The sequence below is a fragment of the Cheilinus undulatus genome, linkage group 16 (assembly GCF_018320785.1).
Source record: "Cheilinus undulatus linkage group 16, ASM1832078v1, whole genome shotgun sequence".
In the NCBI taxonomy this organism is placed as follows: Eukaryota; Metazoa; Chordata; class Actinopteri; order Labriformes; family Labridae; genus Cheilinus; species Cheilinus undulatus.
In genome coordinates this window covers 4,842,315-4,857,472 of record NC_054880.1, presented here as the reverse complement: position 1 = coordinate 4,857,472, position 15,158 = coordinate 4,842,315, and the positions used below count along the sequence as shown (strand labels likewise).

General features: G+C 37.8%; 1 protein-coding gene and 1 pseudogene across 1 annotated transcript; both read left to right on the top strand.

Annotated features, from left to right (window-relative positions):
- Positions 1-566: 566 nt before the first annotated feature.
- LOC121523863 lies at positions 567-4,457 on the top strand (annotated as a pseudogene).
- Positions 4,458-5,600: 1,143 nt separating this feature from the next.
- On the top strand, positions 5,601-13,193 carry LOC121523778 (gastrula zinc finger protein XlCGF57.1-like). Its single transcript, XM_041808814.1, has 2 exons — positions 5,601-5,727; positions 10,944-13,193. The coding sequence occupies exons 1-2, from the start codon at positions 5,703-5,705 to the stop codon at positions 12,692-12,694; spliced, it is 1,776 nt and encodes a 591-aa protein (XP_041664748.1). The 5' UTR covers positions 5,601-5,702; the 3' UTR covers positions 12,695-13,193.
- Positions 13,194-15,158: the final 1,965 nt, after the last annotated feature.

Here is a 15,158-nt window from a genome sequence, read left to right as displayed (position 1 = left end):
ATTTTAATCGAAAACAAAATTATATTTCAAAAATGAAAGAATGAACTCCTTTCTGGTGGGATACCATTATTATTGGTAATAATATTTTAAAAAGTAATTGAAGTCTTCTTACTTTGAAGCTGAAGATATCTACATTTTAAATCTGACAGTTTTACATGAGAGGAACAGAATGAGCCTTTTATCTTCTCGTCTTATTAAATGAGACTTACTTGCTGGCATGGCTACCCATCTATGAGAAGGAAACAGCGCTGTCCCACTTCACAAACCATGAGCTGAACATCCAACAGGAGGTTTCTCTCTTCCTGTCGCTAGATTCGTGAACATGAAAGTTGTGTGTCTTTTTTGTCCCTGGGCAGCTCTTTATGTAGATTCTGGTGGTGATCTTGACGATTATCCTTTAAAAGGAACATTTGTTTGTGAAAGGTGAAAGGTAAACCAAGAGCATACATCGTTGGACATTTAGATAACTGCTATTATTCTGAAGGTGAGATGAGTGTACAGGAAATAGCGTTTTGTTTCCGGGTCTTGACGGCGCCAAGCTAAATTAGCATCTTTTGGATGATCTTGTAGGAGAAGAGAAAGCGTTCAGAGCTATCCCTTCTTTTCCTTCTTTGACTCTTTGATAAGTTTATAATGTCCGGATATCAGAATCGTTCAGGTTTGTTTCCTTTCTTCTTCTGTGAACTTGTTTACAGTAAAAGTTTCAGAGCGCCGGGGCTATAGCTAACGTCCATATGTACACGGCTCAGTGTTTGCCACAGCCAGCTCTTACACAGGATGACGTTGATTTCTGTAGAAAGTCTTAATATGAGTGAGAACTAGCAGTGAGCATGCAGTTGTTTCTATAAAAAAAATGAGGTGTGTGTGTCATTCCCGGGGTCTATTTCAAGAAGAAGGTTAAACAAACTCAGAAACTAACCCTGAGCTCTGACTTGATCTACCCTCAGGTGAAAACGACGATAGTGGGGGCGCATCCCTACTTAGTTTCTACGTGTGGTGGTGATAAATGAGGACAGCAGACTTGAGGGAGCTTCTAATCTGGTTGATGTGTGACAACTCTGTGCCATCCAACATTTGATATCTTTGAGACATTTAAAACTGCAGCTAGGCTATTAGGGTTATCAGAGGGAGATATATCAGTGTGCCATCAGCAAGAAATTGAAAAAAGAAACATCATGACACTGAATGATGAAACCTAATGGGATATTTACAGTGCTTAACAAATTTATCAGACCACCTGTCACTATTTGTCTCAGAGACCATCCAGCATCATGAAGTGCTTTAATGCAGACTCTTTTATTTTCAGTGAGCTCACGTTTTCCCATTTTGAACAGGAATGAGGAATTTCAAACTGAATTCACCCTTTTATACCCAAATTTGAGCCGGCTCACTGGGCTTGTCTGAGAAGTCAGAAATGAATCAAGCATAACATTCAACCACTAAAACTAATTTTTCTGTTCAGGAATGCAAGTAAATAACTATAATTTGACATATTAATCAATAAATATTAATGTGCTTTACAATTTTTTTTTGTTTTTTGTAAATCAGTAAATTTGAAATTCATGGAAAGGTTCTGTCTAAAAGATACAAGTAATAACAACTAAGTAGAGTATCACTATTCCATGTTTGTTTAGTAAAAAAATAGTTTTACTAATGTGTGCTTCTCTATTTTAGTTTGTCCTGTGGAGGTCCAGCAGACTTCTGTAAGTAAAGCAGAGGTTTCCCTTGATCAGCAGGAGAAGAGCTCCAGTCAAAGCCAAGATATAATCGAGGATCCATACATTAAAGAGAAAGTAGAGGATCTCTGGAGCAGTCAGGAGGGAGAGCACTTTCATGTGCCAGAGACAGCTGATATTGTCAAGTTCACTTTTGTTCCTGTCCCTGTAAAGATTGAAGAAGATGAGGAGAAACCTCAGTCCTCACAGCCTCATCAAAGACAGACTAAACAGGTGGAAACAGGAGTTGATGGAGAGGACTGTGGAGGACCAGGTGGATCCAGATACTTTGATCCAGAGAGAGATTTACAACCAGAGATCAAAGTCAAGCTTGAAGACTCTTCTGAGGCTGAAACTGATGACAGCGCTGATTGGAGGGAGACAACAGAACATCAGTCGGGTTTGAAGTCAGTGGAAAAACTCAAAAATAAGAGAAGAAAAAGAGATAAATCGCATTGCTGCTCTGAATGTGGTAAAAGATTTAACCATGCAGGTCATCTTAGAGATCATATGAGAATTCACACAGGAGAGAAACCCTTCAGCTGCTCTGAGTGTGGTAAAAGATTTATACTCAAGGTGAATCTAAAATTACATATGAGAACGCACTCAGGAGAGAAACCCTTCAGCTGCTCTGAGTGTGGTAAGAGGTTTAACCATAAATCACATGTTACAAGTCATATGAGAATTCACTCAAGACAGAAACCCTTTCGATGCTCTGATTGTGGAAAAGGGTTTAGCCTTAATGGAAATCTGACCAAACACAAAAGAATTCACTTAGGAGAGAAACCCTTTAGCTGCCCTGACTGTGGTAAGAATTTCACCCAACAACATCATGTAACATATCATATGAGAAGGCACACAGGAGAGAAACCCTTCAGTTGCTTTGAATGTCGTAAAAGATTTTGTCGAAATGGAAATCTGACTAGACACATGCTTTTTCACACTGGAGAGAAACTCTCCAACTCCACTAAGAGCAGGAATAGATGGAGCCCAAAAGACCATGTGATGACACAAATGAAAAGTAACACAACAGAGGAACCCTTTGGCTGTTCTGAGTGTGGAAAACATTTTAACAACAAAAATGATCTGTCTAGACATATGTTAGTTCACACTGGACAGAGGTTCTTCAGCTGTCTTGAGTGTGGTAAAAAATTTGGACATAAACGAAGTCTGACTAGACATATGGGGACGCATGCAGGAGAAAAACCCTTCAACTGCTCTGAGTGTGGCAAAAGATTTACCCAACGAAGTTCTCTGACCAGACATATGTTAGTTCACACTAAATAGAACTCCTTTACATGCTCTGAGTGTGGGCAGATATTTAGTCTTACTTTGGCCAGACATAGGAGAACCCACACAGGAGAGAAACCCTATAACTGCTCTGAGTGTGGTCAAAAATTTAACCACATTATATTTCATATGAGACGTCACACAGGAGAGAAACCCTTCAATTGCAATGAGTATGGAAAAAGTTTTAGCCTCAAGGGAAATCTGACCAGACACATGTTTTACTTACACTCAAGTGAAACCATTCAGCTCAACCAAGTCCAGGAAAGGATTTAGCCCTAATGATCAGGCGATGAAACCTCACAACATAGAGACCCCCCTCCCCCAGCTGCTCTGGGTCTGGAAAAATATATATTGTTAAAAGTACTTTGACCAAACACAGAATAATTCTTACAGGAGAGAAACTCTTTAGATGCTCCAAGTGTGGTCAAAGATTTACTCAGTGAGGGACTGTGACGAAGTATATGCTAGTTCACACTAAGCAGAAGCGAGAAACCCTTTAACTAAACTTACGTTGTAAAAGGACCCTTTTAAAGGTCCTATCCAGCATTTGACAGTTTTGAAGCCATTTGGCTTTTATGTTTTTGATCAAAGGGTTCCTTGGCTGTATCAATACAACATACGAGTGCTTTTGATCAGGTTAAAGAGCCACTTCAAAATGAAACTGAAGAGAAAAGGTCAGATCCAGAGTGATATTTACAAGAAGAGACAGAGGTCAAGATTGATTGAACTTGAAATCAAAGAATGTGATGATGAATGTAAGGACACCAGAGACCATCACTGATGTTTACACTTTGAGACATTAGGAATGTCCCTTGGTGATAGGAGATATAACACTGATTAGACACCACTCTGAGTCTCACAGAGAGAAACCATATTCATGATGAAATTCTTCCATGTTAGAAGATTTAATAGCCATTCATTGTCTAGGTTTAACGAGAGATAATCTCTTGACAATTCCCCTATTTTTGCCCCCACATCAGTGTACATGCATCACCCCTTGCCCTTTTCATCTTGTTTTAAATATAAAGTTTGTCACCTTTTACTAACTGAGGGACTGTAGGAGTTTGTTTAGAGGACATTATTCTGACCATAATGGGTCCTAATGGGTACATTACAGCCTTGAGACAGATTCTATCAATCTGTTGTTGACATGAACCCACCATTGAGCATGGACAGACTGTTTTCACTCACACCGCAGAGTAGGAGACCTCTCAGATCTGAAAGATTTTGTAAATAGTTGTGCGCCATGCTTTTGTTCCTACAACTGAATTGCAGAACTGTATGAGGTGTTTATATTTTCATGAATATGTTGAAGGAATTGATTCCTTGAGTTGTAACTGTGAGCTGTAGATAAAGAAAATGCAAAAAGATATTCAAGACATGCAAGTTTGCTCCTTTGGGCCGTGGTGTGCAACAGCTAATGTTAAATAAACAAGTGTTATCTACTTTAAATGTCACCAATAGGATTTGTATTGATACTTAACAGGTTTCTCTGATCTGTTAGAAGTTGAAATCCCTTCAATAAATGTTGAATACTCTGTGATAAGATGTTTTTCTTCTTCTACCCTCAAAGATACATAATGAATTTACTTAACTTATTATCTTTATTTACCACTCAGCATCTGGTGTCAGCTTGGAGAGCAGGTTTAATCGTTTAAATCCCTGAGAGATTATTTAGACAGCTGTCTCACAATTTCTCAGCATGCTAACTCTATCCAGAAAAGAATACAACAGCGCCTCCACCTGCTGAGAAAACGGCAGACCATTAATGTCAGCAAACACATCTCAGCTTTGGTTTACCATTTACATATTAGATTAAAAAGACAGACCCAGAAAAATATTTACAAAAAAAACCTCCAATTTTTCTACAAGCACCCTTAAAAATATGAAATAGACACTACACAATACTGAATTTAATAATTTGCTGCTTTTAACATCATCCCCCTTCATATGCATTGTAGGAGCCAAACATGTAAGTTTTGGAGATGCCTTTGGGTGTAGGTGGGTTTTGGTTTACACACAGATTAGTGGGTGTGGTGTTTGGTGGCACGGTGGTGATCAGTTAATTTACTTCACCTGTGCACCTGTGGGGTCCTTCTGCTGGAAGTTGGAGTGGGGTGAGCACAGGGAGAACATTTTCTGTTGACCGCACGTTCTTGGTTAAAATTTGACCTATTATCGGGTTTTGTTCGGTAAAGTTGTTAAATGGTAAGATGCAACGCTATGTAAATAAACTGGGTTTGGTGCGATAAAGTAAGGAGTGCGCGTCATCACTTTGACTCCCGTGTTTAGCCTGCAGCGGCTTTAATTTTGGATGGATCGGCCGCTATATGCATGTTCTAGGTGTTTTCAAAACAGAATTTATGGAATATAATAAACAGAAACCAAACGGACTCAGAGGCCTTCCCCGCTGTAATCTACAAGTCACTGTTTAGTTTACCTCACATAACCTTTTTTATATACCTTTTGTTTCAATTAGAATATAAATTGATAGATGGTTGAAGCTCAGCTATTATTGTGAAAGGCAGATTAGTGTACAGGAAGTGATGTTTTTGTTTCCGGGTCTCGTAGGCTTTTGCCCGCCGATCTCAGCTAGCTTGTTTGGATGATCGAGCGTCATGTAGGAGAAGAGAAATCATTGAAAACCGTTCAGAGCTAAACTTTCTCTTCCTTCTCGGAGTCTTGAGTGTTTTTAAAATGTCCGGGTTTCACGATCTTTCAGGTTAGTTTTATTTATTCTTCTATAAACGTGTTTACTGTGAATGTTTCAGAGCCTTTAGCTAACATTCACATCTACGCAGCTCAGCGTTAGCCGCATCATTTTGTTTTTTTTAAGACTTCACGGCATCTTAACTTGAATGTTTTGTATCTGTTGAAGCAGATGCTGTGTTTTTATTTAGATGATGCCATCTAGCATGAACTAAAAGTAATTATTGACAGAATTAACGGCTGTCGAGGCTAACACGTTTGTAAACGGTTAAAGGTTTTTGAAAGTGGTTTAAATGGTGGCTTGTGCCCATATCTGAATCTAAGAGTTTAAATCACCGAGAGAATGAATTTTAAGGTTTGCTGCCATGTTTAAACCCTCAGTCATATGGATGTATGGTTAGCTTTAGCCTTCAATTCTGGTGGGTAAACATGCATTAATGTCAGGCAATTTTGTGGTTTTATTTCCGGTGTTCTGGTGCATTTTTATACCATTTTTGTTCATGTTTTGATAATAATAGCTTAAATGTCTTGCCTTCACCTCCACATGAATTTAAACATTCATGTTATAATTCCCAGTCTAATATTAAAAAAAAAAAAATCATAATCAGGTTTTCTTCTAACTTTTGGTTATTCAGACTAATATAACAGGAGGAATAACTTAACTAAATCTATATTTTTTATCCTTAAATTCAACATGTAAATATACAAATGATATATTTCTAACACAGCTTTAAATATCTGACACTGAAGGTTGGTGTTGGCACTTTGTTTTACAGATTATCAATAAAATTGATTATTCATAAAGTGCACCTTGGTTCTACTGCAAGGTGTTTCTGTATTTTCCCTCATTTTTTGAACATACAATTTTACCTTTTCCAAATTAAATACATTTTGTTCATCAAACCAAATCCATATCTGTTCCAAATGTTGGCTATCATCTTATAAACTACTTATAATTGGTATCCATGTGGACCCTGAAAAACCAACCTTTATTCTTTAACCCTAAATCTCTAAGACGTTTCATATATGAAAAAATAGTTTAAATTACTCACATTTTTGTCATCTGTGACATTTCCACTGAACCAAGGAAGTCTCAACTTAACTTTACTCGACACTTTCTTTGTTCTGTTTTTCATCACACACTATCAGGCGATACCTAAGACAGGAGGGTAATGAATATGTGGCCCACAGAATTAATATAATCAAGTATTATGAAAATGCAGAAAAGTGACAGCGACTAAAGTGTGGACAGAAATGAGGACAGAGTGCTGTGCAGCTACCCTCCTCCTTCATGCAGCTCCCATCTCTCCTGTCTGCTCATACACAGCACACTGTGAATCAGGTTGTGGGTTGCCAGGTTGCTGGGACAAAGGGGTTAAAGTTTTATTTACAGTATGTTTGTAGCATGATTGAGACATGATCTGGCAACTTTGGTATCCTCAGACATCCCTGTTTGAAAATTATGATATTGATAGTAGGGCTATGAAAATTATGGAAGCTTCCATGTTTTCTCTGTTATGTTTACTAGTGTTGATTATAAAAATGATGCTTATTTTCCTCATTAAGAGCAAATTTCAGGCGCAATTTTATCTTCACTCATGATCAAAACCAAAGGATACTTGAACTCCTTGAGTGAGGCAGAGACTCATAGGGCTTTTCCACTGCGACTCTGGGCTGTGCCGAGCCAAATCAAGCCACGCTGATTTCATTTTCCATCACCAGTTTGGCTGAGCTGAGCGGTGCTCAAATAGCCCTGCTCTGAGCCAAGGCAAGCCAGCCCTGCCTCCAAGTGCAGCGTGCTAACGTCAAAGCGGTTTGTCATCATTCGGGGACGCCTTGCTGCACTAAACATTAAAATACCTGCCAGCTTCCCAATGGCAGCAGAAAAAGGAGAAGAAATTGAAGTTGAAGCACAGGCCCTCATCTTTATCTGGAGTGGGAAGCCCCCCCCCCCAAAGACCTGAACGGTGCAACCAGAAATGAGAAGGTTTCCCAAGAAATTTCGGCAAAGCTTGAGGCAATGGACATATACAGGTAGTATTTACAGTGCTGAGAGAAAATAAAAGAACTCAAGTCACTGTACAAGCATTTGGTAGACCATAATAACACCATCAGGATGGATCGTAAAACATGTTGATGGTTTGCAGCCATGGACGCAGTTTAAGGAGCGAGGCTTGCAACAAACGGTGGTTCAAGACTGGAGTCGGGACTCTCCTGTTGAACTCCCTGTGCCTAACAGAGAACGGTAAGTGATACGAATACATGTTCGTTTAAGTTTGTGTTTTTGTTAAAGTGGATAAAGGAAAACTGTACGAATGGCCATGTATGCCTAGTGAATGAGTGAACCACTGTTGACATGGGTCACTTCTTGTGCAGTAATGTCTCCATGCAACAGTGGTAAACTTTCTCCCATTTATATTTTATATATGTTTTTGTGTGTTACGTAAATGGGATTTCTTAACATTTCTCTGACGGTCTTATAATATTTCAACCTCATCTGCAGGAGAGAGGATAAGGTCTGAGATGGACCACATTGTTGAAACATCAGACGAGGTGAAGGACGTATGTTCAAGGATGGACGTATGTTCAACCTGCTGGAGGCCCAGGAAATAGCCAGGCTGGTGAATGTCTTGGAGGCCCACCATGCTCAGAGAGACTCAGGCCTTTAATGAACTTTTCCGTGAGAGCATGCAGATGTTGGCCACGGCGGTCAGTGGCCAGACTTCTGTGGATCAGAGCAGTTAAAATTGGACTGTGTGTGGACCATGTTGTTGCCTGTAGTGCTGTTTTTTCTTTTACATTTTATACAATAAACATTTTTGTAAATTTACTTGTCATCTGTGCTTTGTGCATTACTTATTTGGCCTTAGAATATGCATCTGCTGAACTAGTATGTCAGTTTTTGAGAGATATCTGTAAGCCTTTTGCCACTATAACATCAGCAGTGGTTAAACAAAAACTAATCCACCTATGACTAGAGGTCGGAATCTTTAGGCACCTCATGATTCGATTCTTAATTGATTATTGATACATTTTGATGCACTTTGGGTTTTTGTTTTTCATTGCTGTTGTCCTCAAGGTGTCAAACACAATAAAAACATTACATTTGTATTTAGAAAAATTAAATTTCCACTAATATCTATGGAAGATGTGTGTAAACTAGAAATTTACAATTGCACTGAACCAAAGGTAGCAGCCTCCTTTCCATATAACATTGCCCTAAATATGTACACACGTACAAGTGTCTATAAATAGAGTGTTGTCAACAAAGTATAATGTTACCCAAAATAGGCATACTTTTTAAATTTTATTTTTTAATTATTTTAATTTTAATATTAGACAACAATAACCTGATCAATTACCAAAAGCAGTTTTCAAATTATGATTTTATCTATTAACCTGTTAAGCCCTAGCCTCTTTTATTAGGCTACTGCTTGAAATTTACAGTCCATTTTTAAATGAGTGTAACTCTGTAACTACAAGGTCTATTTGAATGATCAAGGTACAGTTATGAAGAGGGCACTTGTGAAATTTGTTCAGAAGTGTAAATATGTATATATATGTTATTGGATCAGAGAGAATCAAGTTTGCAAATGAAAATTTTCATTTTTTGCCCAATTTTTCTTGCAATTTTTGCATATATATCCCATAGAAATAATGCAGTTGAAATAAAAAAAAAATCTTCAGTAGGCCATAGCACTGTATTTTGACATTACATCTTTCGACTTTCATGTCACTAGAGGGTTATTAGTACACAGTAAGAGAGATTTTAGTTAAAAATATCCAGGCGAACTCCCCCCTTGTGTCATTTAGGCCCAATTTGGCTCTATCTCTGCCATTTTAAAAATCTCAGGTATCAAACTTTTTTTTACTCATATGCCATTATAGGTGGTCAATGCATCATGGAATTCTTTTTTCTCCCTCAAATCACCCAGACCTCAATATAATTCTCTTTCAAAGGAAGTCTTACAAAGGAACTTAAGTTTGACACCAAGAGGAGCAGATTTATTTTCAATGGCACAAAAAGTTACACAAAAAAGTGCAGAAAACTAAAAGAAACTGTTGAAACAAATGGAAACTGCACAAACATGACTAGAATTTTCTGTAGAGGCTGAACTTTCAAATGAGACCATGTTTGTGTTTGTAGTACTAGGCACCATCCCATAGGGGGCAGAAGTGTCTGGCTACGTAGCACTATGGCCACTTTGATATGTGGTCATTGATTTGAGTCCTCTTTGAGTTGGATGTAGTGTAGGTAAAAATGGTTTATTTGGGCTTGTAGCTGAGCTTCTTCTGTTTAATTTGATGTGTAACATGATTATTTTTGTGCAAACATAGAGTGCACAGAGCAAGTTTGTTTGGATCAAGGCGAGCAGGACCAAATTTGGTCCCAGTAGAGCAAATAACCATCCAAACCTACCTAAAAGTCACTCTGCTCTTGTCTAATCATGAATTAACTGTGAATAACCACATATTTTTGGAAAGTCAAGTTGAGAGACCTTCAGGCCTCGCTTGACTCACTTAAGGCCAGTGTTCATGATTCAACAGTGACAAAGAAACTGGGCAAAAATAGCATCTAAGGGAGAGTTTCAAGGCCAAAACCACTGCAGACACAAAAGAACACAAAGGCTCATCTCAGATTTGACCAAAACCATCCTGATGATCCACAAGACTTTTTTGAAAATGAAGGTATGCGGCCTGGTACATCTGGAGTAAAACTAATACAGCATTTCCTCAGAAGAACATCTTACCAACAGCCTGGTACATCTGGAGTAAAACTAACACAGCATTTCATCAGAAGAACATCTTACCAACATGGTGGTGGTAGTGAAATGGGTGTGGGGTGTGGGGCTGCTTTGCTTCTTCAGGACCTGGGCCACTTGTCGAAATTGACGTAACCATGAATTCTGCTCTCTACCAGAAAATCCTGAAGGAGAATTGGGGTATGCAGCAGGAAAATAACACAATAAGTTAAATGTTTCATGTTAAACCCTTGACCTAAATTTGTCTTTACACAAACAATACGCGTACATTTCATGCAGTGTGGTGCTGAATTATTCACCTTTTCTCCATCACTGTCTCTATACCTCTATTTAGATTTAAACCAATCAATTGAAGGATTATCTCATTTTTTTGGGAAAGTTATACAACCATAAAGTTAAGTATTACTATCCCATATTTTATTTTAATGTAAAATAAATCTTCTAAATTTGTTCTTTTGTATTTTAGCTTTTCCTGTGGAGGTCCAGCAGCTCTCAGCGTGTAAAGAAGAGGTTTCCCTTGAGCAGCAGGAGATGGAATCCAGTCTAGGTCCGGAAATTAATAAGGTTACCCAGATTAAAGAGGAACCAGAGGACTTGTGGAGTAGTCAGGAGGGAGAGCAGCTTCAGGGTCCAGAGAATGCTAATATCATCAAGTTCACTTTTGTTCCCATGAAGATTGAAGAAGATGACGAGAAACCTCAGTTGTCACAGCTTCATCAAAGACAAAATAGAGAGATTGAAACAGGAGCTGATGGAGAGGATTGTGGAGGAGCAGGAGCATCCATGTACCAAGATCCAGAGAAAGGTTTACAACCAGAGACTGAAGTCAAGGCTGAAGACTCTTCTGATGCTGAGACTGATGACAGTGCTGATTGGATGGAGACAACAGAAGATCAGCCAGATTTCAACTCAGTGGAAAAACTCAAAAACAAGAGTAGAAAAAAAAATAAGAAGCCTTTCTGCTGCTCTGAGTGTGGACAAAGATTTAACCGTACAAGTAATCTTAGAGATCATATGAGAATTCACACTGAAGAGAAACCCTTCAGCTGTCCTGAGTGTGGTAAAAGATTTAACCGCACAAGTAATCTCAAAGATCATATGAAAATTCACACAGGAGAGAGACCCTTCAGCTGCTCTGAGTGTGGTAAAACGTTCAAACTCAGTGGCCATCTCAAAGATCATATGAGAACGCACAAAGAAGAGAAACCCTTCAGCTGCTCCGAGTGTGGTGAAAGATTTAGCTTTGAAAGTACACTGGACAGGCACATGAGATCTCATACAGCAGAGAAACCCTTTGACTGCCCTGAATGTGGAAAACGATTTAACCAAAAGCATCATGTTAGATATCATATGAGAATTCACACAGGAGAGAAACCCTTTAACTGCTCTGAGTGTGGTAAAAGCTTTAATCGCAATGGAAATCTGACCAGACACATGTTTGTTCACACAAAGGAGAAACTCTGCAACTCTACTGATTTTGGCAAAGGAGTAAGCCTTAAAGATCAAGTGACGACACATCAGGGAACTCACACTGCAGAGAAACCCTTTGGCTGCTCTGAGTGTGGTGAAAGATTTAGCCTTCTTATTGATCTGACCAAACATGTGAAAATTCACACAACTTTCAGCTGCACTGAATGTGCAAAAAGTTTTAACAAAGAATACTTGCTGTCCAGACATATGTTAGTTCACAGACAGAATCGGTTTACATGCCTTGAGTGTGGTAAAAAATTTAAAATTAAAAGTGAATTAACCAAACATGGGAGAAGTCATTCAGGAGAGAAACCCTTTGAATGTTCAGAGTGCGGTAGAAGATTTACTTATAAGAATTGTATGATAAGACATATGAGAACGCACACAGGAGACAAACCCTTTAGCTGTTTAGAGTGTGGTAAAAGATTTGCTCAACAAAGTTGTCTGACCAGACATAAGTTAGTTCACACTAGACTGAAACCCTTTAGGTGCCATGAGTGTGGTCAAAGATTTAGTCTTAAAACTTCTTTAACCAAACATAGAGGAACTCACACAGGAGAGAAACCTTTCAACTGCTTACAGTGTGGTAAGAGATTCCGCCTGAGAAATTGTCTCTCCAGACATATGTTGGTTCACACTAGACAGAAACCCTTCAGATGTTCTCAGTGTGGTCAGAGATTTACCCAAAAAGGTTCTATGTCCAGGCATGTGCTAGCACATGCTAAAGAGAAATCCTTAAAACGCTAAGCGTGAGGTTAAAGTTTTAAACTTGATTCTCTGAAAAGTCTTATCAAGCACTTCATGGGTCTTAGAAACTATTGGGCTGCAGTATTTCTGACCAAAGGTTTCCTTGGCTATATCAACTTACAACCAGAGACTGAGGTCAAGACAGATGACTATTATGACCCTGAGCCTACAGACTGTGATGATGATTGCAAGGAGACCAGCGAACACCAGTGTATTTAAAGTCACCATTTTGAATGAGATGTAACATTGTTGAGACACCTATCGAAGTCTAACAGATAGAAACCATATCGATGGTGAAAAACCTCAATTTTATATCAGAACTGTATGGAATGGACATCTTAAGCATCAATATGTTGATTCATTGACGTGCAACTGTGAGCTGAAGATAAAAAACATGAAAAGATGTTAAAATCCCATTCAATTCAAATGTCATTGTTGCAGCTGCTAATGTTAAAATGTTTATTTTCTACTCTTAATTTCATCAATAGGTTTGAAGTAAATTGTAGTAGAGGTAGTAAATGTTGCTGGTTTTGTGTTATTACTTAACTGAATCATGGAATTTCTGATCTGTAGAGTTATGATGCCTTAAATAAATGTTGAATGCTATGTGTGCTATGAAATCTTTTTTTTTTTCTTCGAAGGATGCATGTTTCATTTACTTCTACTTGTAAGTTAGGTACATATACCACTCAGCCACTGGTGTCTGCTTGGACAGCAGGTTGACTCTTTTATATCTCTGAGAGATGTGTTTAACACCTGTCTCACCTTTTCTCAGCATGCTAACTCTATCCGCCTAAGACCATGACAGCACCTCCACCTGCTAAGTTAAAAACAACTTTAATGACTTTTACTGTCAGCAAACACATCTCAGCTTTGGTTTACCATTCACAAACTGAATGGAAAAGACAAAGTTCACCAACCCAGAAAAACCTACAAACCCTACAAAAAATCCTTCATTCTTTCTACAATGACCACCCTGAACAATAAACTGTAAAATAGGCACTGTACAACACTTGCTTTAATTAGTTGTTGCTGTAAACATGTTGTCAGCATGTTTTAGAACCATCAAGCCAGTGTTCATTTTGGCAGCTATTTTTAATTTTAGTCGTAGTTTTAGTCTTTAAATTAAATGCATTTTAGTTTTAGTCACATTTTAGTCTTTACTTTTAGTCCAACCATTTATTTTCTTGCCTAAATCTGGTACCAAATCATGGTAGAGTGTTCTCTGTACTTTGCCAAACCTGGGGTCCCTGCTTTCTACAGATGAGAGGCAGAATAGATACAGATGCGTTGCATTTTGACAGATTTACCCACAGTGGGGAATTATCTTTGATTTTGATTGTCCAACGAAAACTACATCACATTTCAGTCTAGTTTTAGTCACTTTGACAAAACCTCAACATAGTTTTTCAGTTTTAGTCATCACAGATCTATTTTTGTTAGTTTTAGTCTAGTTTTTGTCATGGAAAAAAAGGCTGTCGACAAAGAGTTTTAGTCAACAAAATAAACAACGCATCACTGTTGATCACATTAATGTGATCAACAGTGTTCCATAATAGGTGCATTATTTTTTCAAATTGTGATTATTCTTATGCTTTATTGTTACTTTTAGCACAATTTGGTTAATCCACATCAGCGTCTCCCTGCAGCCTCAGTGATGGAAAATAAGTCCATTGCTGCTCCTTAACATCTCATTTCACTTTGAAAATCTCAGACAGCTCAGTGGAAAAGTCAAACCTCATTTGCATTTTTAAAAAATAAAACATCTGCCTTTTTACTGTTCACTTATTTCCTTTCCAGTCCATAAGAAATTCCCTTTTCCATGGTTTAGTTAATGATAAAATCTTTCATCTACCTATAAAAGCAGGTCGGTATCCAAAGGAAGTCAATTACCTTTAGTTTATAACAGTACAAATCTCCAAAATGACACACACACACACACACACAACATTTTAAATGCAAAATAGTGGAATTAAAAAAATGTGATAATAAGAATTAACCTCAATAAAAAGCTGTGATTTTTTGACAGCCCTGATTTTCAATATAAATTTTATTTGTCATCTGAGCCTTGTCAAAAGTGAATTTCCATCACCTTTTGAACCGTATGTCAGTAACTATAATTACTTTATATACAACATCAAAGAAAATGGTAACCCATTAAATTCATAAAAAATACAAAGTAAATTCCATTTTTAAAAGAGTAATTATACAAGTGAAATTCTTTACAAAATGTTGAAATTATTTGGTATATGTCTCTGAAAACCAGTTTCAATCCCTGTTTAAAGGCTCAGACCTCTCCTACTTGCTACTTCTTCAGAGAAAGACCCTCCATGTCTGATCTCCACAAGACTTGATTTTTCATAGTATTTGCAATTCTCTAGTTTAGTGCTCACATTTTACACTATACTTAAGTTCAAAATATAATAATTAAAGAAGTATTCTTTATGAGAGGAATTTATTATTT

Excerpts from the sequence above, each read along its gene's own strand:
- LOC121523778 (XM_041808814.1), top strand. The coding sequence starts at position 5,703 with ATGTCCGGGTTTCACGATCTTTCAG. Across the intron at positions 5,728-10,943 it reads CGGGTTTCACGATCTTTCAG|CTTTTCCTGTGGAGGTCCAG; the intron begins GTTAGTTTTATT and ends TTTGTATTTTAG.